The 24,677-nt window shown below is 44.3% G+C and overlaps 2 protein-coding genes and 1 long non-coding RNA gene across 6 annotated transcripts in view; all 3 read left to right on the top strand.

The window, feature by feature from the left end:
* eif2ak2 (eukaryotic translation initiation factor 2-alpha kinase 2) overlaps positions 1–1,722 on the top strand; it is a 37,900-nt gene extending 36,178 nt beyond the window's left edge. For both annotated transcript variants that reach the window (XM_029702082.1, XM_029702074.1), the window contains exon 20: positions 1,464–1,722. In XM_029702082.1, the coding sequence (XP_029557942.1) occupies positions 1,464–1,601 (138 nt within the window). In that variant the 3' untranslated portion in view covers positions 1,602–1,722. The remainder of the gene's footprint in view (positions 1–1,463) is intronic.
* Positions 1,723–3,947: 2,225 nt separating this feature from the next.
* On the top strand, positions 3,948–5,995 carry LOC115155443 (uncharacterized). The gene is made up of 2 exons (XR_003868074.1): positions 3,948–4,770; positions 4,953–5,995. It is a non-coding gene; the product is annotated as an uncharacterized LOC115155443 (long non-coding RNA).
* A 3,019-nt stretch (positions 5,996–9,014) lies between these two features.
* LOC115155426 (double-stranded RNA-specific adenosine deaminase) lies at positions 9,015–16,670 on the top strand. 3 transcript variants are annotated; one of them, XM_029702037.1, is made up of 5 exons: positions 9,015–9,414; positions 10,477–10,872; positions 12,072–12,467; positions 15,272–15,782; positions 16,230–16,670. In XM_029702037.1, the coding sequence occupies exons 2-5, from the start codon at positions 10,482–10,484 to the stop codon at positions 16,336–16,338; spliced, it is 1,407 nt and encodes a 468-aa protein (XP_029557897.1). In that variant the 5' UTR covers positions 9,015–9,414; positions 10,477–10,481; the 3' UTR covers positions 16,339–16,670. The 3 variants fall into 3 exon arrangements, with proteins under 3 accessions (XP_029557897.1, XP_029557906.1, XP_029557915.1); XM_029702046.1 differs by having other exon boundaries at positions 9,016–9,414; positions 16,469–16,670; XM_029702055.1 differs by having other exon boundaries at positions 9,016–9,414; positions 16,192–16,670.
* The last annotated feature ends 8,007 nt before the right edge of the window (positions 16,671–24,677 follow it).

The following is a 24,677-nucleotide window of genomic DNA, read 5'->3' as shown; positions in this document are numbered from 1 at the left end:
TGATCCATGGCCCGGAGCCTGTAGGGATGATCCATGGCACGAAGCCTCCAGTGATAATCCATGGCCCGGAGCCTCCAGTGATGATCCATGGCACAAAGCCTCCAGTGATGATCCATGGCGCGGAACCAGTAGCGATGATCCATGGCACGGAGCCTGCAGCGAAGGTCTCCAGTCCGGAGCCTCCAGCGACGCTCCTCAGCCCGGAGCCTCCAGCGACACTCTGCAGCCCAGAGTCTTCAGCGACGCTCTGCAGCCCAGAGTCTTCGGCGGCGCTCTGCAGCCCAGAGTCTTCGGCGACGGTCTGCAGCCCAGAGTCTTCGGCGGCGGCCTGCAGCCCAGAGTCTTCGGCGGCGGCCTGCAGCCCAGAGTCTTCTGCGGCGCTTTGCAGCCCAGAGTCTTCAGCGACGGTCTGCAGCCCAGAGTCTTCAGCGGCGGCCTGCAGCCCAGAGTCTTCAGCGGCGGCCTGCAGCCCAGAGTCTTCAGCGGCGGCCTGCAGCCCAGAGTCTTCAGCGGCGGCCTGCAGCCCAGAGTCTTCAGCGGCGGCCTGCAGCCCAGAGTCTTCAGCGGCGGCCTGCAGCCCAGAGTCTTCAGCGGCGGCCTGCAGCCCAGAGTCTTCAGCGGCGGCCTGCAGCCCAGAGTCTTCAGCGGCGGCCTGCAGCCCAGAGTCTTCAGCGGCGGCCTGCAGCCCAGAGTCTTCAGCGGCGGCCTGCAGCCCAGAGTCGTCAGCGGCGGCCTGCAGCCCAGAGTCGTCAGCGGCGGCCTGCAGCCCAGAGTCGTCAGCGGCGGTCGGCAGTTCAGAGTCTCTGGCGCTGATCCACGGTCTGGTTCCTCCGGCGACACAGAAGTGGGGGGGATCAGCGGGCGGTGTGGGGGCTACGCCCCGAACCAGAGCCGCCGCCAAGTATAGATGCCCACCTGGATCCTCCCCTATAGGTTCAGGTTTGCGGCCGGGAGTTCGCACCTTTGGGGGGGGGGGGGGTACTGTCACGCCCTGACCTGAGAAAGAGGGTTTGTTTCTCTATGTGGTTAGGTCAGGGTGTGGGGTGGGCATTCTATGTTTTTGTATTTATTTGTTTTGGGCCGAGTATGGTTCCTAATCAGAGGCAGCTGTCTATCGTACTTAGGTAGCCTTTTCCCCACCTGTGTTTGTGGGTTATTATTATTTTCTGTGTGTGTACGCCACAGTTGCGTTACGTTTCTTGCTGTTTACCTGTTTATTGTTTTGGTTCGGTTTTCTTCAAATAAAGATGTGGAATTACCGGCACGCTGCGCCTTGGCTCATATATGACAGGGAATTTGAAGACAGAGAACGTGACAGCTGTGTGTGGTTGTGTTACAGAACAAGGTGATAGAGTGGATGCTGTGTGTGGTTGTGTTACAGAACAAGGTGATAGAGTGGATGCTGTGTGTGGTTGTGTTACAGAACAAGGTGATAGAGTGGATGCTGTGTGTGGTTGTTACAGAACAAGGTGATAGAGTCGATGCTGTGTGCCAACCCAGAGGAGAGACCAGATGCCAGGCAGCTGAAGACAAAACTGAATGAGTGTTCTCGTGTTCTGACCAGAGATCACAACATCCATCAAGACAACAGAACAATCTAAAGACAGTCAGTCATATTCATAAAGGGTCTCAGAATTTTATTCATTGTGATATAAAATGCACAACTGATCCTAGATCAGTTCTCCACTCTGAGAGCTATGAATGCAGGCCCTGAACATCCAACAAAACAAACTTTATTTGTCACATGCGCCGAATACAGGTGCAGACCTTACCGTGAAATGCTTACTTACACGCCCTTAACCAACAATGCAGTTCAAGCAAGTTAAGAAAATATTTCCCAGATAAACTAAAGTAAATAATAATAAAAAGTAACACAATAAAATAACAATAACGAGGCTATATACAGGGGCTACTGGTACTGAGTCAATATGCGGGGTTACAGGTTAGTCGAGGTAATTTGTACATGTAGGTAGGCGGAAAGGGACTATGCATAGATCAACAACAGAGCTATCTGAATTTCAACTGTATTACATAGACTTTTAATGTGTCATAAATCATGTGTTTTGACTGGATCTGTCTTTAAATAGTATACTGTAATGAACTCTGAGTCCCAGCAGAATCCAGGATAGTTTGAGTTAAAAATTGTAATTATTGCTACATTCATGACATGTCGGAACTCTGACATTTTCAACTTGGAAACTCGTATCTCGGAATACGACTTTCCCGACGTGGATCCTTTGTTCGCACCACTCAGGACGTTGGATCCAATCCCAGAGGCCGACCCAAAACAACGTCGCCGCAGAAGAGGTAGACAGAGTGGCCTCCTGGTCAGACTTCGAAGATGTGCAGATCACCCACCGCTTCCGAGTATATTACTCGCCAATGTCTAGTCTCTAGACGACAAGGTATATGAAAGGACCTACAGCACCCGATGTCACAGGAAGGCCAAAAATATAATCAAGGACAACAACCATCCGAGCCACTGCTTGTTCACCCCGCTACCATCCAGAAGGCGAGGTCAGTACAGGTGAATCAAAGCTGGGCCCGAGAGACTGAAAAACATCAGACTGTTAAACAGCCATCACTAACACAGAGAGGCTGCTGCCTACATACAGACTCGAAATCAATTGGCCACTTTAATAAAAGGATCACTAGTCACTTTAAATAAGGACACTTTAATAATGTTTACATTTCTTACGTTACTCATCTCATACACAAACTTTCAAAATGTTTGGGGTCATTTAGAAATGTCCTTGTTTTTGAAAGAAAAGCAAAAACTTTGTCCATTAAAATAACATCAAATTTATCAGAAATACAGTGTAGACATTGTTAATGTTGTAAATGACTATTGTAGCGTGAAACGGCACATTTTATATGGAATATCTACATAGGCCTTCTAGGCAGAGTTGCAAAGAAAAAGCCATATCTCAGACTGGCCAATAAAAAGAAAAGATTAAGATGGGCAAAAGAACACAGACACTGGACAGAGGAACTCTGCCTAGAAGGCCAGCATCCCGGAGTAGCCTCTTCACTGTTGACGTTGAGACTGGTGTTTTGCGGGTACTATTTAATGAAGCTACCAGTTGAGGACTTGTGAGGTGTCTGTTTCTCAAACTAGACACTCTAACATACTTGTCCTCTTGCTCAGTTGTGCAACGGGGCCTCCCACTCCTCTTTCTATTCTAGTTAGAGCCAGTTTGCATTGTTCTGTGAAGGGAGTAGTACACAGCGTTGTACAAGATCTTCAGTTTCTTGGCAATTTCTCGCATGGAATAGCCTTAATTTCTCCGAACAAGAATAGACTGACAAGTTTCAGAAGAACGTTATTTGTTTCTGGCCATTTTGAGCCTGTAATCGAACCCACAAATGATGATGCTCCAGATACTCAACTAGTCTAAAGAAGGCCAGTTTTATTGCTTCTTTAATTAGAACAACAGTTTTCAGCTGAGCTAACATAATTGCAAAAGGGTTTTCTAATGATCAATTAGCCATTTAAAATGATAAACTTGGATTAGCTAACACAACGTGCCATTGGAACACAGGAGTGATGGTCGCTGATAATGGACCTCTGGTCGCCTATGTAGATATTCCATAAAAATCTGCCGTTTCCAGCTACAATAATCATTTACAACATTAACAATGCCTACACTGTATTTCTGATCAATTTGATGTTATTTTAATGGACAAAAAAAAGTGCTTTTCTTTCAAAAACAAGGACATTTCTAAGTGACCCCAAACTATTGAACGGTAGTGTATTTATATACTGTAATTTATATCATCTATTGCATCTTGCCTATGTCGCTCGGTCATCGCTCATCCATATATTTATATGTACGTATTCCTATTCCATCCTTTAGATTTGTGTGTATTAGGTAGTTGTTGTGGAATTTGTTTGATTACTTGTTAGATATTAACGCACTGTCGGAACTAGAAGCACAAGCATTTTGCTACACTCGCATTAACATCTGCTAACCATGTGTATGTGACCAATAAAATTTGTATTGATGATTTGATTTGAAAGATGATACCTGAGTTTCCCACATGAAATTGATCCAAATGAACCAATTGGAAGCTCTATGTTAATAACTTACATTCGTTTGAATGTAGTTTCCCACTTGTCATGAATTCAGGATCCTGTCTATCCGTGAAGAAACAGTTGGCATACTATGAGGGTACAAGTCCCATGTTGAAACCATTGTGTTAGTTTAGCAAGAGTTCCTGGTCCTTGATGTTGATGGTGATACTATACACCATGCCATGTACTGTAGACTACGGTATGTACTGTAGGCTACGGTATGTTATGTACTGTAGGCTACGGTATGTACTGTAGGTTACGGTATGTTATGTACTGTAGGCTACGGTATGTTATGTACTGTAGGCTACGGTATGTTATGTACTGTAGGCTACGGTATGTTATGTACTGTAGGCTACGGTATGCACTGTAGACTACGATATGTTATGTACTGTAGGCTACGGTATGTACTGTAGACTATGGTATGTTATGTACTGTAGGCTACGGTATGTTATGTAGGCTACGATATGTACTGTAGACTACAGTATGTTATGTACTGTAGGATACGGTATGTACTGTAGGCTACAGTATGTTATGTAGGCTACGATATGTACTGTAGGCTACGGTATGTTATGTACTGTAGGCTACGGTATGTTATGTACTGTAGGCTACGATATGTACTGTAGGCTACGGTATGTTATGTACTGTAGGTTACGGTATGTTATGTACTGTAGGCTACGGTATGTTATGTACTGTAGGTTACGGTATGTTATGTACTGTAGGTTACGGTATGTTATGTACTGTAGGCTACGGTATGTACTGTAGGCTACGGTATGTTATGTACTGTAGGCTACGGTATGTTATGTACTGTAGGCTACGGTATGTTATGTACTGTAGACTATGGTATGTTATGTACTGTAGACTACGGTATGTACTGTAGGCTACGGTATGTTATGTACTGTAGGCTACGGTATGCACTGTAGACTACGATATGTTATGTACTGTAGGCTATGGTATGTTATGTAGGCTACGATATGTACTGTAGACTACGGTATGTTATGTACTGTAGGATACGGTATGTACTGTAGGCTACGGTATGTTATGTAGACTACGATATGTACTGTAGGCTACGTTATGTTATGTACTGTAGGCTACGGTATGTTATGTACTGTAGGCTACGGTATGTACTGTAAGCTATGGTATGTTATGTAGGCTACTGTATGTTATGTAGTCTACGGTATGTTATGTAGCCTAAGGTATGGTATGTAGGCTACGGTATGTTATGTAGCCTATGTTATGTAGCCTACGGTATGTACTGTAGGCTACGGTATGTTATGTAGCCTGCGGTATGTTATGTAGCCTACGGTATGTTATGTAGGCTATGGTATGTTATGTAGCCTACGGTATGTTATGTAGACTACGGTATGTTATGTAGGCTATGGTATGAAGCATTAAGATGCTGAGCTGAATATCATTCCATGAAACCAACATGCAACATGACGTTATTAACAGCTATAGGTATAGATAGATAAAGCAGATTAACAGGAAGTAATACATGATGTGCTTTTCTTAAATGGACAGGAACGTTATGAATGTTTCAAACTCATACTGTTGATTAGATGGGCTTTGAGAAATACATTTCATGAACTGACAAAATATTGGTATTTTATTAGGATCCCCATTAGCTGTTGTAAAAGCAGCAGTTACTCTTCATGGGGTCCACATGAAACATGACATAATACAGACTTTTTTTTTTAAACCAGGTTTGCTGTTCATTTGAGCAATATGAGATGGAAGGGATTTTGACGTAATAACAGCTCTATATAATACTGCATGTGTTCTTGAATCTGTTCTGGATTTGGGGATTGTGAAAAGCAGGTAGCCCTGTTTGATAAGAATGCATGTGTTAGTCATGTTCTATGTGTATTTCTAGTTAAATAAAATGTCTAGGTAATAAAAGTTGAACTTTGCCTAAAATAAAACTACAATCGTTTTCAATAACTGAGTCATCATAGCTGAGTAAGAGGTAGCCTGAACAGCCGCTAGGTGGCGCTATATACCTTTGTTTTTATGGTCAATAGCGACCACTAGCAGCTGTTCAGGCTAATCACAGGCTGACACTCATATCAGTTTCAGTACTGTTTTCAGGCGAATCGAAAACTAAATTGTCTACAGGACACTACAGTGAGATAGTAATGGCGTCTTTTTGCAGGCACTAACTCCGTCATGGTTCTTTGGACAGATCCTATGAAGAAAATGAATGGCGTTTTTGGATAAACAACGAAAATAAGTTGGGTATGTGGCAAACACCCAGGCTATCCGGAAGGCCAAAGTTATTTGAGCAGTTCTCTCTCTGTGGGTCTAACCCCCAGATGGTCTGGAAAACGATTAAAGACCTGGAGAATAAACCCTCCTCCTCACAGCTGCCCATGTCCCTTAAAGTTGATGATGTGGTTGTTACTGACAAGAAGCACATGGCTGAGCTTTTTAATCACCACTTCATTAAGTCAGGATTCCTATTTGACTCAGCCATGCCTCCTTGCCCGTCCAACATTCCCTCATCTCCCACCCCTTCTAATGCGGCTATCCCCAATGCTTCTCCCTCTTTTTCCCCTGCCCCGCTACAAAGTTTCTCCCTGCAGGCAGTTACTGAGTCCGAGGTGCTAAAGGAGCTCCTTAAACTTGACCCCCCAAAAAACATCTGGGTCAGATGGTTTAGACCCGTTCTTCTTTAAGGTTGCTGCCCCTCAAATCACCAAGCCTCTCTCCTCTCTGGGGAGGTTCCCATTGCTTGGAAGGCAGCCACAGTTTGTCCTTTATGTAAAGGGGGAGATCAAGCGGTTCCTAACTGTTATAGGCCTATTTCTATTTTGCCCTGTTTATCAAAAGTGTTGGAAAAACGTGTCAGTAATCAACTGACTGGCTTTGTTGATGTCTATAGTATTCTCTCTGGTATGCAATCTGGTTTCTGCTCAGGTTATGGATGTGTCACTGCAACCTTAAAAGTCCTCAATGATGTCACCATTTCCCTTGATTCTAAGCAATGTTGTGCTGCTCTTTTTATTGACTTGGCCAAAGCTTTTGATACGATAGACCATTCCATTCTTGTGGGCCGGCTAAGGAGAATTGGTTTCTCTGAGGGGTCTTTGGCCTGGTTTGCTAACTACCTCTCTCAAAGAGTGCAGTGTATAAAGTCAGAACATCTGTCGTCTCAGCCACTGCCTGTCACCAAGGGTGTTCCCCAAGGCTCGATCCTAGGCCCCACGCTCTTCTCAATGTACATCACCAACATAGCGCAGGCAGTAGGAAACTCTCTCATCCATTTATATGCAGATGATACAGTCTTTAACTCAGCTGGCCCCTCGCCGGATTTTGTGTTAAACTCTCTACAACAAAGCTTTCATAGTGTCCAACAAGCTTTCTTTGCCCTTACACCATGCCTAAACCGGACACGTGCAAATTGATTTTGTCCCCCCAATCACGACACGCAGGTTGAAATATCAAAACAAACTCTGAACCAATTATATTAATTTGAGTACAGGTCGAAAAGCATGAAGTATTTAGGGAAATTTAGATAGATAGCTTGCTGTTGCTAGCTAATTTGTCCTGGCATATAAATAATGAGTTGTTATTTTACCTGAAATACTCCCACAATTAATCCACAGCTGAAAGAGTAAACCGAGTTTATTTCTAGTAATCTCTCTTCTTCTTCTTTTTTTGGACTTTATATGGCGATTGGGAACTAACTTTCATAATGAGTTGTATTACCACAACCGACCTCAGTTCATCTTTCAATCACCCACGTGGGTATATGCTTCTAAAAACCAATGAGGAGATTGGAGAGGCAGGACTTGCAGCGTGTTCTGGGTCACAAATATAATCAACTTCTATTTTAACACCTGGCAACGAAGAGACGCTTTTTTGTCACGTGCGAGCAGTTTGGGTGCAATGATTGAATAACATATATGTGTACATTTATTTTGCAAAGCTCGCGAATGTGACGATTCCGGTTTGGGCATGGTGTTGACCTTGTTCTGAACCCCTCCAAAACAAAGGTCATCTGGTTTGCTAAGCAGAATTCTCCTCTCCGCACCGGTGTGATTACTACCTCTGAGGGTTTAGAGCTTGAGGTAGTCACCTCATACAAGTACTTGAGAGTATGGCTAGACAGTACACTGTCCTTCTCTCAGCACATATCAAAGCTGCAGGCTAAAGTTAAATCTAGACTTGGTTTCCTCTATCGTAATCGATCCTCTTTCACCCCAGCTGCCAAACTAACCCTGATTCAGATGACCATCCTACCCATGCTAGATTACGGAGAAGTAATTTATAGATCGGCAGGTAAGGGTGCTCTCGAGCAGCTAGATGTTCTTTACCATTCGACCATCAGATTTGCCACCAATGCTCCTTATAGGACACATCACTGCACTCTATACTCTTCTGTAAACGGGTCATCTCTATACCTCTTCAATCTCTTCATTCAAAGACTCAATCACGGACACTCTTACTGACAGTTGTGGCTGCTTTGCGTGATATATTGTTGTCTCTACCTTCTTGCCCTTTGTGCTGTTGTCGGTGCCCAATAATGTTTGTGTCCTGTTTTGTGCTACTGCCATGTTGTGTTGCTATCATGTTGTCATGCTGTGTTGTCATGTGTTGCTGCCATGCTATGTTGTTGTCTTAGGTGTCTCTTTATGTGGTGTCGTCTTTCTTGTCGTGATGTATGTTTTGTCCTATATTTTTATTTAATTTATTTGTATTTTTAATCCCAGCCCCCGTCCCCACAGGAAGCCTTTTGGTAGGCCTTCATTGTAAACAAGAATTAGTTCTTAAAATAAAGGTTAAATAAAAAAAATAAAAAACAGGCCTAGGACATATTATATGTTTATCAATTAACATCACTTTTTGGTATTTTTTGTTGTTTTGTTATACATTTTTACAAAAAAAACACATATAGGCTTCATAATTAATAAAGGTCATGTTTGCTAACTCCTATTATCTCATATAGAAAATAAGTATTATATCTCCGAAACCTGTGTTAACCTCAGACTTTATTTTCGGCGTTTATTCCTAAATCCTTTTCTCTCCCCATTCATTTTCGCCATAGGGATGGCTGAACGAATCAGACGTAACTCATTTCCGGGTTGTAGGGTAATGGCTAGAAAGGGTCCAGCTTTTTTCCAGAATTGACTTTACGAAAGCAGGTTTAGGAGATTTTACGCAGCAGGTTAGGAGAATAAACGTGACAGGCTATGGGAATTAGGTTAAGGTTAGGAAAATAATTAGGGTTAGCTAAATTGCCAAAAAAATCTGCCTTTGACCTAAATTGGACAAAAGCTGGGCCCCATCTAGACATGACCGAAAATAAAATGTTCGGCAAGTCATTTTATCTCATCTGGAAGGTAAGACGAAATCCTACTAATGCTTTAAATGTAAAGTTCCAATCTGTTTAGTTGCTACTCCAGTTTAGCTGCTACTATAGGTTAGCTACTACTGTAGGTTAGCTGCTACTGTAGGTTAGCTGCTACTGTAGGTTAGCTGCTGCTATAGGTTAGCTACTACTATAGGTTAGCTGCTACTAGCGTTATAGGTTAGCTGCTACTATAGGTTAGCTGCTACTATAGGTTAGCTGCTACTATAGGTTAGCTGCTACTATAGGTTAGCTGCTACTATAGGTTAGCTACTACTATAGGTTAGCTGCTACTAACGTTATAGGTTAGCTACTATAGGTTAGCTACTATATGTTAGCTATGAGACCATTTTAGAAATACTGGCACTCAAGTATTCATCATGTTTCACACTGATTACATTAATAAATACATTCAACTGTATATAGCTGTTTGTATTAGTAATAACTTGTAAAACGAATAGCTGCTTTTCAGCAGTTTGTATTATTTATGGTTGGAAACCATGAACTCTGTTCTTTATGCTCAGAGGTTTCCAACATACTGACTGGTGGAACCAGCCTGATTGCTGCGTTCAACATTCTATTTCATTCAGGATTTTAGCAATGAAGCCCTATTACTTCCTTTGAGTTAGATGAACTCGTGGATATCATTTGTCTGTGTGCAGTTTGGAGGAAGTTGCTAACTAGCGTTAGCGCAATGACTGGATGTCTATGGTAACTTCTAGCTTGCTAGTAGATACTATAGACTTCCAGTCTTTGCGCTAACGCTAGTTAGCATTGGCTAGTGAAACTACCTCTAACGTCCTTCATACTGGATGCAAATACAAGAAAATTCACCTGAGTTCACCAGACTCTGGGGAAGTGGATAAAGGGCTTCATTGCCAAAATCTCTAAGTATCCCTTTTTAAGTTGATGCAGCAATCAGGCTGGTTCCAACAGGCTAACTTCCAACAGTATGTGACAATGATTTCATAATTGTAACTTGTACACTGAACATCAACTGGCTAAAGTCTGTCATGTTTCCTTTATCTTTTACTCCCATGCTTCAACATTCTAGTGACTATGTCCTGCGACAACCGGCAAGGAGACCAGTTGGACTTGAAGGAGAGAATATGTACCTTTTTAGAGGTGAAGAAAGAAGGATCCACTGCCCTCCAGATAGCGAAGGCTGTTGGACTGAAGACGGCCAAGGGTGTAAACAGTGTCCTGTACACTTTAAACAGAGCTGGACTTCTTTATGCAACACCAGACATTCCACCAGTCTGGTCTGTGGAGAAACCAGGGGTGGCGTCTGTCTCTGTGAGTGTTCCAGAGTCAGATCGAATGCCTAGTCCTTCCGAGACCCCTGGCATCACAGTGGAGGAACTGAGGAGGGTGCTGACGTCAAAGAGTGATGGAAGAGGGATGAGTGCGCCTCAACTTGCCAGAGAATTGGGCCATTCACAAAAATTAGGTGAATAAGCATCTTTATACAACGGGTGTGTCTAATCCTGAATGCTGATTAGTTAAAACCGCATTCCAGCCGGTGTCTATTCCACAAGTTACCACCCGCTAACTCTATGACGTTAAAATGCCTATTTACTCTGTTCCATCTGACTGCACAATCCACTGTCTCATCAGCCCAGCCAGGCAATTTATAAACTTGATCTTCACTATAAAAAGCATCTAGACATTTCCTCACATTTCTTTTAGACTAACATTTAGTTTTCAACAGTGGAGTTTTGTATAAACCTTGCTGTCTATCTGACATGTGTAACATTGTTTCAATATTGAAACTCGATCTCCAGCTGTCGCATAGTAGTTATGAACGTGTCGAGATGAGACAGACAGGCAGGCAGGTTTTCTCAGCCAGTCTAAATAATGAATCGGCATCATTTTTATGCATATATACAAAGAAATAGCAATAGAAAACAGGTAAAACGAAACAAAGTGCAGCTTGTTAACAGTCTTTCCTGCTTCAGTTTGAAATTATTGTATTAGTTGTGTTGTTGGCTAGCTCCTCTGAACAACAGTGTCCTGATGAGAGGGCACATTTTCTATGCCAGGTGAAATCGTGCCTCATTAGCTCATTGTTATGGTTGATTAGAAAGCAATGTCACTAGAAAACAGCTTAAACAAATGCAGCTACTTTGTTGTTATTCTGGCTGCACTGTTTGACGTGACTAAATTAGCCGTAGTTGGCTAGCTAGCGAGTAAGGGATAAGACCGTTGACAGCCAGTATGGCAATAGAATATTTAGAATTAATGACTGGGTCACGTCCATAGATAAAGAACAAGAAGACTTAAATACTGGATCGCGTCTCTGGCAACCGAAACGATAGGACGAACGACCAGCCGGCTTGGGTAGCAACCCTAGATTTGTGTCGGGACTATATCTTGTGGAAGGATGAAATAGAATGAATAAATTCTTCAATGTTTTTAATGAAAATATGTCAATCATTATTTAAACATGTTAGTAACCCATTTTATAAAAGTGACAATGGCTTCGAAGCCAGTGTTTGGAGGATATATTGGCACGGTTTGCCGGCCATCGACGTACCAATGTATCCTCCAAACACCGGCTTCTCAGGCATTATCACTGAATTGTACACTGAACATCAACTGGCTAAAGTCTATAATTTTTTCCTTTACTCCCATGCTTCAACATTCTAGTGACTATGTTCTGTGACAACCAGCAAGGAGACCAGTTGGACTTGAAGGAGAGAATATGTACCTTTTTAAAGGTGAAGAAACAAGGATCCACTGCCCTCCAGATAGCTAAGGCTGTTGGACTGAAGACGGCCAAGGATGTAAACAGTATCCTGTATACTTATAACAAAGCTGGACTTCTTTATGCAACACCAGACATTCCACCAGTCTGGTCTGTGGAGAAACCAGGGGTGGCGTCTGTCTCTGTGAGTGTTCCAGAGTCAGATCGAATGCCTAGTCCTTCCGAGACCCCTGGCATCACAGTGGAGGAACTGAGGAGGGTGCTGACGTCAAAGAGTGATGGAAGAGGGATGAGTGCGCCACAAATTTCCAGAGAATTGGGCCAATCACACAAATTAGGTGAAGAAGCATCTTTATACATTGTGTGGGTCTAATCCTGAATGCTGATTAGTTAAAACCGAATTCTAGCCGGTGTCTATTCCACAAGTTACCACCCGCTAAATCTATGACGTTAAAATGCCTATTTAGTTTTCAACAGCAGAGTTTTGTATAAACCTTGCTGTCTGTCTATCTGAAATTTGCAACATTGTTTCAATATTCAAATTCGATCCCCATCTGTCTCGTAGTAGTAATGAACGTGTCGGGATGAGACAGACAGGCAGGCAGCTTTTCTCAGCCAGTCGAAAACTTGAATCAGCATAATTTTTATGGATATATACAAATAACTATCAATAGAAAACAGGTCAAACGAAACAAAGTGCAGCTTGTTTACAGTCTTTCCTGCTTCAGTTTGAAATGATTGTATTAGCTGTGTTGTTGGCTAGCTCCTCTGAACAACAGTGTCCTGATGAGGGCATATTTTCTATGCCAGGTGAAATCGTGCCTCATTAGTTCATTGTTATGGTTGATTAGAAAGCAATGTCACTAGAAAACAGCTTAAACAAATGCAAATTTAGCTACTTTGTTGTTATTCTGGCTGCACTGTTTGACCTGACTGTAAGTTAGCCGTAGTTGGCTAGCTAGCAAGCAAGCAAAGGATAAGAACGTTGCCCGCCAGTATGGCATAGAATATTTAGAATGAACATCTGGGTCGCGTCCATAGATACAGAACACGAAGGCTTAAAGACTGGGTCGCGTCTTTGGCAACTGAACCGATAGGACGAACGACCAGCCGGCTTGGGTAGCAACCCTAGATTTGTGTCGTGACTATATCTTGTGGAAGGATGAAATGGTTTGAATTAGGGATGCACAATATATCGGTGAACATATCGGAATCGGACGATATTTGCTAGAAATGCCAACATCGGTATCAGCGGATGTTTAGTTTAACGTCCTGATGTGCAAAACCGATGTCAAAGCTGACGTGCATACCTATATAACGTAGGTATATGACGTAATGACGCCACGTACAAATTTGCGCTACACGTGCAACAGCAGCATTCCTAACCTGACCCACAATGTCTGCTGTGTGGAACTAGCAGTCATTTGAAAGAGGAAGAACATTTCAGCGAGACAACGCAAAGGCGAAATCCATTAAAGCCAAGATAATGGAATTCATTGCCCCTGACAATCAACCGTTCTTTTTCGCCGACTGGTCGAGCATCAGTACACACTACCAAGTGCGGTATTTTTCAGATGTTGAACTACCAGAGTTGCACAGTAATGGCGTCACTGCTATTAGCTTCACGACCACTTTATACTATGGAACGCCTTTTGGATCTTTGCATGTCAAAAATGATACAGTAGCACTGTCATAGCTATACAAAAAAGTCTGCAAAGTCCGGCCACGAACGATGTGTTTACAATACCGCGTTGGTAATGAAGCATCATTTGTTCGACCGCAACTTCTGGGGTAGCTAGCTTTAGCTTGGTACCTAGCTAACACCAATACAACCAGCCTGAAAACAATGACCAGTAGAACCTGCAGTCATTTTCATTATTTCTAGCAATGATTTAGGAATCCTTGTGAGTAAGTATTAGCTAGGTTGCCACTTGTTGTTCGCCTACTGAAATTGAACTTCAGTTCATGAAAATAAATAGCTAGCCAGCTACTTAACCCTGTTGCCCAAAGCTAACGTTATAAGCAGCCAGCTAGCTTCATCTGGCTAGTGAGGCTCGACCGGACCGGGTTATGTGTTGTGAAGCTAGCCACAATAAGGATTAGGCACAATAGTGGAATTTGTGGGTTGCCTTCGAAATAAAAGTATGTCATTGACAGTCATGCAAATGAATACAAATAGTAGAATTATGCCATACTTTTATTTGGAAGGCTAACCTGCAAAGTCCACTATTGTGGCTAATCCTTATTGTGGCTAGCTTCACATAGATGGGTCTGACCACCATTAATCAAATAAGAACTGTCTCATAAATGAGGGTTATTTTAGATGATGACACCTAGCTATATAGTTAGCTATCTAACTATAGCTACTGAAACAGATGTCATGTTATTGGACACGCAAAGACCCAAACGGCGATCCATAGAAATCCTGGTTGAGAATGAAACGACTGAACAACAAAACAGCACAGCAAGGTAAGTGAAAGAAATAGGTTTTGATTATGTTTTACTGGTAATGGGGACATATGTGAATGCCAACAAAATAACTTTTTGGTGTGTGTGACCTTTATTTAACTAGGCAAGTAATTTAAGAACAAATTCTTATTTACAATGACATTGCACTATGGAACTCCCAATCACGGCCTGATGTGATACAGCCTGGATTCGAACCAGGGACTGTAGTGACGCCTCTTGCACTGAGATGCAGTGCCTTAGACCGCTGCGTCCATGTGTGTGTGTGTTAACTATTTAACTGTACTAGAATGCTTAATATCGGTTATCGGTATCGTTTTTCTTGACAAGGAAAATATTGGATATCTGTATCCGGCAAAAATGTCATATCGGTGGATCACTAGTTTGAATTAGTTCCTCAAAATAATGTTTTTAATGATAATATGTAAATCATTATTTAGATATGTTGGTTTCCCGTTGTATAAAGGTGATAATGCCTGAGAAGCCGGTGTTTGGAGGATATATTGACACGGTTTGCCGACCCTCTATTTCGTCTCACGCCTAACTACACCCGTGCCAATATATCCTCCAAACACCGGCTTCTCAGGCATTATCACTGGATTGTACACTGAACATCAACTGGCTAAAGTCTGTAATTTTTTTCCTTTTCCTTTACTCCCATGCTTCAACATTCTAGTGACTATATCCTGCGACAACCAGCAAGGAGACCAGTTGGACTTGAAGGAGAGAATATGTACCTTTTTAAAGGTGAAGAAACAAGGATCCACTGCCCTCCAGATAGCTAAGGCTGTTGGACTAAAGAAGGCCAAGGATGTAAACAGTGTCCTGTACACTTTAAACAGAGCTGGACTTCTTTATGTAACACCAGACAAACCACCAGTCTGGTCTGTGGAGAAACCAGGGGCAGCGTCTGTCTCTGTGAGTGTTCCAGAGTCAGATCGAATGCCTAGTCCTTCCGAGACCCCTGGCATCACAGTGGAGGAACTGAGGAGGGTGCTGACGTCAAAGAGTGATGGAAGAGGAATGAGTGCGCAAGAAATTGCCAGAGAATTGGGCCAATCAAAAAAAATTGTGAATAAGCATCTTTATGACCTGCAAAGTAGCGGCAAGGCAGAAAAGTTGGGAGAGAAAGTGTGGAAAATGAATGATGAAGCAAGCTGTGGAGGAAAGCTTATTAAATACAAGAGGTAAGTCTGTGAATGTGGCACACATAGGGAAAAACATATATAACAAATGAAACTAAAAGATATCCAACACAGAAATGTAATAATGTTCAACGTTCAGAATCCAATTTCACAAACAAAATAGAAAATGACTGCAGGTACTTATATATTCTATTACTTATCAGTCATGTAGGAAATAGTACATGATGTTTCCTCCCTTAGCTAGTGGCAAGCTGTGACATACTGTGCTACCAACTCTATAACATCAGACCTTTCCCCCAAAATTACACAAAGTTTCTCTTTGTTAGATTGTTCTGTGAATGTAAAACTTTTAATTTTGAATTTGGGGAAGGAGTTTCTAATTGATATATATTTGGGGAAGTAGTTTCTAATTGTGATGCCAGTCTGTCCTCTCTGGCTTCCTGACCCACAGTGATGCCAGTCTGTCTTCTCTGGCTTCCTGACCCACAGTGATGCCAGTCTCCTCTCTGGCTTCCTGACCCACAGTGATGCCAGTCTCCTCTCTGGCTTCCTGACCCACAGTGATGCCAGTCTCCTCTCTGGCTTCCTGACTCAGTGATGCCAGTCTCCTCTCTGGCTAACCATGTTTTTTTGAGGGTGTCTGTAATTCTGTATTTGGTTAAGGTTTGGCTTTGTTTGGGCTCTTTTACATGGTTACAGCAAAAGTGAATCTCTCTCTCTCTCTCCAGTTATGATCAAGATATTTCCATCACACCAAGTAGACCACTCTTTATTAAATCAAACTGTTCCTAAATGACCCAGAGGACAACCTGACCCAGAGGACAACCTGACCCAGAGGACAACCTGACCCAGAGGACAACCTGACCCAGAGGACAACCTGACCCAGAGGACTACCTGACCCAGAGGACTACGATCCCATTCTCCTTCAAAGAAATTGAGAAAAACGCATATTACCTCACAAGCTACCCTCACTATTAATGGCTAATGGCAGCCTGCACTTCCCCGGTCGGCCTTCAACATTTACATTTAAGTAATTTAGCAGACGCTCTTATCCAGAGCGACTTACAAATCGGTGCATTCACCTTATGATATCCAGTGGAAAAACCACTTTACAATAGTGCATCTAAATCTTTTGGGGGGGGGGGGTTAGAAGGATTACTTTATCCTATCCCAGGTATTCCTTAAAGAGGTGGGGTTTCAGGTGTCTCCGGAAGGTGGTGATTGACTCCGCTGTCCTGGGTCGTGAGGGAGCTTGTTCCACCATTGGGGTGCCAGAGCAGCGAACAGTTTTGACTGGGCTGAGCGGGAACTGTGCTTCCTCAGAGGTAGGGAGGCGAGCAGGCCAGAGGTGGATGAACGCAGTGCCCTTGTTTGGGTGTAGGGCCTGATCAGAGCCTGAAGGTACGGAGGTGCCGTTCCCCTCACAGCTCCGTAGGCAAGCACCATGGACTTGTAGCGGATGCGAGCTTCAACTGGAAGCCAGTGGAGAGAGCGGAGGAGCGGGGTGACGTGAGAGAACTTGGGAAGGTTGAACACCAGACGGGCTGCGGCGTTCTGGATGAGTTGTAGGGGTTTAATGGCACAGGCAGGGAGCCCTGCCAACAGAGAGTTGCAGTAATCCAGACGGGAGATGACAAGTGCCTGGACTAGGACCTGCGCCGCTTCCTGTGTGAGGCAGGGTCGTACTCTGCGAATGTTGTAGAGCATGAACCTACAGGATCGGGTCACCGCCTTGATGTTAGTGGAGAACGACAGGGTGTTGTCCAGGGTCACGCCAAGGTTCTTAGCACTCTGGGAGGAGGACACAAGGGAGTTGTCAACCGTGATGGTGAGATCATGGAACGGGCAGTCCTTCCCCGGGAGGAAGAGCAGCTCCGTCTTGCCGAGGTTCAGCTTGAGGTGGTGAGCCGTCATCCACACTGATATGTCTGCCAGACATGCAGAGATGCGATTCGCCACCTGGTTATCAGAAGGGGGAAAGGAGAAGATTAATTGTGTGTCGTCTGCGTAGCAATGATAGGAGAGACCATGTGAGGATATGACCGAGCCAAGTGACTTGGTGTATAGTGAGAATAGGAGAGGGCCTAGAACAGAGCCCTGGGGGACACCAGTGGTGAGAGCACGTGGTGCGGAGACAGATTCTCGCCACGCCACCTGGTAGGAGCGACCTGTCAGGTAGGACGCAATCCAAGCGTGGGCCGCGCCGGAGATGCCCAGCTCGGAGAGGGTGGAGAGGAGGATCTGATGGTTCACAGTATCAAAGGCAGCAGATAGGTCTAGAAGGATGAGAGCAGAGGAGAGAGAGTTAGCTTTAGCAGTGCGGAGAGCCTCCGTGACGCAGAGAAGAGCAGTCTCAGTTGAATGCCCAGTCTTGAAACCTGACTGATTAGGATCAAGAAGGTCATTCTGAGAGAGATAGCAGGAGAGCTGGCCAAGGACGGCACATTCAAGAGTTTTGGAGAGAAAAGAAAAAGGGATACTGGTCTGTAGTTGTTGATATCGGAGGGATCGAGTGTAGGTTTTTTCAGAAGGGGTGCAACTCTCGCTCTCTTGAAGACGGAAGGGACGTAGCCAGCGGTCAAGGATGAGTTGATGAGCGAGGTGAGGTAGGGGAGAAGGTCTCCGGAAATGGTCTGGAGAAGAGAGGAGGGGATAGGGTCAAGTGGGCAGGTTGTTGGGCGGCCGGCCGTCACGAGACGTGAGATTTCATCTGGAGAGAGAGGGGAGAAAGAGGTCAAAGCACAGGGTAGGGCAGTGTGAGCAGGACCAGCGGTGTCGTTTGGCTTAGCAAACGAGGATCGGATGTCATCAGCCTTCTTTTCAAAATGGTTGACGAAGTCATCCGCAGAGAGAGAGGAGGGGGGGGAGGGGGAGGAGGATTCAGGAGGGAGGAGAAGGTAGCAAAGAGCTTCCTAGGGTTAGAGGCAGATGCTTGTAATTTAGAGTGGTAGAAAGTGGCTTTAGCAGCAGAGACAGAAGAGGAAAATGTAGAGAGGAGGGCGTGAAAGGATGCCAGGTCCGCAGGGAGGCGAGTTTTCCTCCATTTCCGCTCGGCTGCCCGGAGCCCTGTTCTGTGAGCTCGCAGTGAGTCGTCGAGCCACGGCGCAGGAGTGGAGGACCGAGCCGGCCTGGAGGATAGGGGACAGAGAAAATCAAAGGATGCAGAAAGGGAGGAGAGGAGGGTTGAGGAGGCAGAATCAGGAGATAGGTTGGAGAAGGTTAGGATGGAAGAGAAGAGAGTAGCAGGAGAGAGAGAGCGAAGGTTGGGACGGCGCAATACCATCCGAGTAGGGGCAGAGTGAGAAGTGTTGGATGAGAGCGAGAGGGAAAAGGATACAAGGTAGTGGTCGGAGACTTGGAGAGGAGTTGCAATGAGATTAGTGGAAGAACAGCATCTAGTATAGATGAGGTCAAGCGTATTGCCTGCCTTGTGAGTAGGGGGGGAAGGTGAGAGGGTGAGGTCAAAAGAGGAGAGGAGTGGAAAGAAGGAGGCAGAGAGGAATGAGTCAAAGGTAGACGTGGGGAGGTTAAAGTCACCCAGAACTGTGAGAGGTGAGCCATCCTCAGGGAAGGAACTTATCAAGGCATCAAGCTCATTGATGAACTCTCCAAGGGAACCTGGAGGGCGATAAATGATAAGGATTTTAAGCTTGAAAGGGCTGGTAACTGTGACAGCATGGAATTCAAATGAGGAGATAGACAGATGGGTCAGGGGAGAAAGAGAGAATGTCCACTTGGGAGAGATGAGGATTCCAGTGCCACCACCCCGCTGGCTCGATGCTCTAGGGGTATGCGAGAACACGTAGGCAGACGAGGAGAGAGCAGTAGGAGTAGCAGTGTTATCTGTGGTAATCCATGTTTCCTTCAGCACCAGGAAGTCTAGTGACTGGAGGGTAGCATAGGCTGAGATGAACTCAGCCTTGTTGGCCGCAGACCGGCAGTTCCAGAGGCTGCCGGAGACCTGGAACTCCACGTGGGTCGTGCGCGCTGGGACCACCAGGTTAGAGTGGCAGCGGCCACGCGGTGTGAAGCGTTTGTATGGCCTGTGCAGAGGGGAGAGAACAGGGATAGACAGACACATAGTTGACAAGCTACAGAAGAGGCTACGCTAATGCAAAGGAGATTGGAATGACAAGTGGACTACACGTCTCGAATGTTCAGAAAGTTAAGCTTACGTTGCGAAAATCTTATTGACTAAAATGACAAATGCTAGCTAACTAACACAACACTACACTAATCAAGTCGTTCCGTTGTAATGTAATAGTTTCTACAGTGCTGCTAGTCGGTAGAGGTTGGCTATTATACAAAAGCAACTTTGTAGCTAGCTAACATAACACTAATCAAGACGTTCCTTTGTAATGTATTTAGTTTCTACAATGCTGCTCGTCGGTAATAGTTGGCTGGGTATGGAACAATGGCGTCGCGGGGGACGGAAATAGCTGGCTAGCTAACCTAGCTGACCTCGATAATTACTAAACTGCACAATTATCAAGCTATGACAAAGACAGCTATGTAGCTAGCTAGCGAACACTGCACTAGTCAAATCGTTCCGTTGTAATGTAATAGTTTCTACAGTGCTGCTAGTCGGTAGAGGTTGGCTATTATACAAAAGCAACTTTGTAGCTAGCTAACATAACATAACACTAATCAAGACGTTCCTTTGTAATGTATTTAGTTTCTACAATGCTGCTCGTCGGTAATAGTTGGCTAGGTATGGCTAGGTATGGAACAATGGCGTCGCGGGGGACGGAAATAGCTGGCTAGCTAACCTCGATAATTACTAAACTATACAATTATCAAGCTATGACAAAGACAGCTATGTAGCTAGCTAGCTAACACTGCACTAGTCAAATTGTTCCGTTGTAATGTAATAGTATCTACAGCGCTGCTAGTCGGTAACGGTTGGCTAGCTAGCGGTGTTGACTAGCTAGCAGCTAGCAGTGTTGACTACGTTAGGAGGACGAAAAAATAGCTGGTCTCGATAATTACTCTAATTACTCTAAACTACACAATTATCTTTGATAGCTAAGAAAAAATTGCTCAGATCAAACAAACCAAACCGTTGTAATGTAAAGAAGTGTAATATTACCTGTGGAGCGAAGCGAAGTGCGACTGCTCGCTCCGGACCGGAGCATGAGTTACTCAATGAGAGGAGGCTCGCTCCGGTCCGGAGTTACTCAATGAGAGGAGGCAGCACTGAGCTAGCCTGCAACGTCACTTCCAGGAGTAGCTCAAAGTGCGCATGTTATGTTTCCATGAGGCGCCATCTTAACCGACTTCCTTTGGCTTCAATGCGCCATTGAGTCTTCACATAGGAATGAATGGTGTCACGTGATCAATGGCTTTGTCCATTCATATATACAGTCATTGGCTAAGACGTTACTATCCCCATTTTGTTCCCCCTAAACGTGTTATGAGTAGTGTGTATCCCTCTTACCTTGTGTGTCTTCTGTATGCTATAGTTGATGCTCATTAGCAACTATCAGATGTTCATTTACATGTTGTAATTATGATCCTAACTCTTACAGAGAAGCAAATCGTGAAGTGAAAGCACTGGCTACTTTGGAACATTCTAGCATTGTTCGCTACTATACGACTTGGCTTGAGGATACCAATTGGGTCGATGGAGGCTACAGCACAGAGTTAGTAAAGACAGTATTATTAAGTCTAATTTTGCCATTTAGATTAATTAATTTGTGATCATCAACATTTTTTAATTCTGGAGCATATTTTTGTACTCAGTTTTTTGTCCGTTTTTTTCAATAGGTTACTACATCTGTCATATTCTAGAATGATATTCAATAGGCTACATCTACATCCCGGATGTCCTAGCCGTGCCTGAATACTGGCTTAGGAAGACCACCAAAAACCTTGAAATTTCCATCCCTAACTATAACATTTTTCGACAAGATAGAACTGCCAAAGGGGGCGGAGTTGCAATCTACTGCAGAGAGAGCCTGCAGAGTTCTGTCTTACTATCCAGGTCTATGCCCAAACAGTTCGAGCTTCTACTTTTAAAAATCCAGAAACAAGTCTCTCACCGTTGCCGCTTGCTATAGACCACCTTCTGTCCCCAGCTGTGCCCTGGACACCATATATGAATTGATTGCCCCCCATCTGTCTTCAGAGCTCGTGCTGTTTGTTAGGTGACCTAAACTGGGACATGCTTAACACCCCGGCCATCCTACAATCTAAGCTTGATGCCCTCAATCTCACACAAATTATCAATGAACCTACCAGGTACAACCCCAAATCCGTAAACACGGGCACCCTCATAGATATCATCCTAACCAACCTGCCCTCCAAATACACCTCTGCTGTCTTCAACCAAGATCTCAGCGATCACTGCCTCATTGCCTGCGTCCATAATGGGTCTGCGGTGAAACGACCACCCCTCATCACTGTCAAACGCTCCGTAAAACACTTCAGCGAGCAGGCTTTTCTTATCGACCTGGCCCGGGTATCCTGGAAGGATATTGACTTCATTCCGTCAGTAGAGGATGCCTGGTTATTCTTCAACTGCGCTTTCCTCACCATCTTAAATAAGCATGCCCCGTTCAATTTTTTTTGAATCAGGAACAGATATAGCCCTTGGTTCTCTCCAGACCTGACTGCCCTTGACCAGCACAAAAATATCCTGTGGCGTACTGTATTAGCATCAAATAGCCCCCGCGATATGCGACTTTTCAGGGAAGTTAGGAACCAATATACACAGGCAGTTAGGAAAGCAAAGGCTAGCTTTATCAAACAGAAATTTGCATCCTGTAGCGCAAACTCCAAAAAGTTCTGGGACACTGTAAAGTCCATGGAGAATAAGAGCACCTCCTCCTAGCTGCCCACTGCACTGAGGCTAGGAAACGCTGTCACTACCGATAAATCCACGATAATTGAACATTTCAATAAGCATTTTTCTACGGCTGGCCATGCTTTCCACCTGGCTACCCCGGTCAACAGCTATGCAGCAACTTGCCCAAGCCTCCCCCATTTCTCCTTCACCCAAATCCAGATAGCTGATGTTCTGAAAGAGCTGCAAAATCTGGACCCCAACAAATCAGCCGGGCTAGACAATCTGGACCCTCTCTTTCTAAAATTATCCGCCGAAATTGTTGCAACCCCTATTTACTAGCCTGTTCAACCTCTCTTTCATATCTTTTGAGATCCCCAAAGATTGGAAAGCTGCCTCGGTCATCCCCCTCTTCAAAGGGGGAGACACTCTAGAACCAAACTGCTACAGACCTATATCTATCCTACACTGCCCTTCTAAGGTCTTCGAAAGCCAAGTTAACAAACAGATCACCGACCATTTCGAATCCCACCGTACTTTCTCCGCTATGCAATCTGGTTTCTGAGCTGGTCATGGATGCACCTTAGCCACGCTCAAGGTCCTAAACGATATCATTACCGCCATCGATAAGAGACAATACTGTGCAGCTGTATTCATCGACCTGGCCAAGGCTTTCGACTCTGTCAATCACCACATTCTTATCGGCAGACTCGACAGCCTTGGTTTCTCAAATAACTGCCTCGCCTGGTTCACCTACTTCTCAGATAGAGTTCAGTGTGTCAAATCCGAGGGCCTGTTGACCGGACCTCTGCCAGTCTCTATGGGTGTGCCACAGGGTTCAATTCTCGGGCCGACTCTTTTCTCTGTATACATCAATGATGTCGCTCTTGCTGCTGGTGATTCTCTGATCCACCTCTACGCAGACGACACCATTCTGTATACCTCTGGCCCTTCTTTGGACACTGTGTTAACTAACCCCCAGACAAGCTTCAATGCCATACAACTCTCCTTCCGTGGCCTTCAACTGCTCTTAAATGCAAGTAAAACTAAATGCATGCTCTTCAACCGATCGCTGCCCACACCTGCCCAGCATCACTACTCTGGACGGTTCTGACTTAGAATATGTGGACACCTACAAATACCTAGGTGCCTGGTTAGACTGTAAACTCTCCTTCCAGACTCACATTAAACATCTCCAATCAAAAATTAAATCTAGAATTGGCTTCCTATTTCCCAACAAATCCTTCACTCATGTTGCCAAACATACCCTCATAAAACTGACCATCCTACCGATCCTTGACTTCGGCGATGTAATTTACAAAATAGCCTCCAACACTCTACTCAGCAAATTGGATGCAGTCTATCACAGTGCCATCTGTTTTGTCACCAAAGCCCCATATACTACCCACCACTGCGACCTGTATGCTCTCGTTGGCTGGCCCTCGCTTCATATTTGTCGCCAAACCCACTGGCTCCAGGTCATCTACAAGTCTTTGCTAGGTAAAGCCCTGCCTTATCTCAGCTCACTGGTCACCATAGCAACACCCACCCATAGCACGCGCTCCAGCAGGTGGTTTATCTCACTGGTCACCCCCAAAATCAATTCCTCCTTTGGCCGCCTTTCTTCCCAGTTCTCTGCTGCCAATGACTGGAACGAACTGCAAAAATCACTGAAGCTGGAGACTCATATCTCCCTCCCTCACTAACTTTAAGCACCAGCTGTCAGAGCAGCTCACAGATCACTGCACCTATACATAGCCCATCTGTAAATTGCCCACCCAACTACCTCGTCCCCATATTATTTAATTTATTTATTTTGCACCCCAGTATCTCTACTTGCACACTCATCTTCTGCACATCTATCACTCCAGTGTTTAATTGCTATATTGTAATTATTTCGCCACTATGGCCTATTTATTGCTTTACCTCCCTTATCCTTCCTCATTTGCACACACTGTATATAGACTTTTTCGATTGTATTATTGACTGTATGTTTGTTTATTCCATGTGTAACTCTGTGTTGTTGTTTGTGTCGCACTGCTTTGCTTTATCTTGGCCAGGTCGCAGTTGTAAATGAGTACTGTTCTAAACTGGCCTACCTAGTTAAATAAAGGTGAAATAAAAAATGTAAAAAATTCAACAAATATCTGTCA

This window comes from Salmo trutta, chromosome 2 (assembly GCF_901001165.1).
Source record: "Salmo trutta chromosome 2, fSalTru1.1, whole genome shotgun sequence".
Lineage (NCBI taxonomy): Eukaryota > Metazoa > Chordata > Actinopteri > Salmoniformes > Salmonidae > Salmo > Salmo trutta.
The sequence above is the reverse complement of the archived record's forward strand: the minus strand, read 5'-3'. Positions and strand labels throughout refer to the sequence as shown.

What these genes read in the sequence shown, in the direction of transcription:
- LOC115155426 (XM_029702037.1), top strand. Translation starts at nt 10,482, where the DNA reads ATGTCCTGCGACAACCGGCAAGGAGACCAGTTGGACTTGAAGGAGAGA. An exon ending in GGGCCATTCACAAAAATTAG is followed by an intron (nt 10,873 to 12,071) that starts GTGAATAAGCAT and finishes TCAACATTCTAG; the next exon opens with TGACTATGTTCTGTGACAAC. An exon ending in GGGCCAATCACACAAATTAG is followed by an intron (nt 12,468 to 15,271) that starts GTGAAGAAGCAT and finishes TCAACATTCTAG; the next exon opens with TGACTATATCCTGCGACAAC.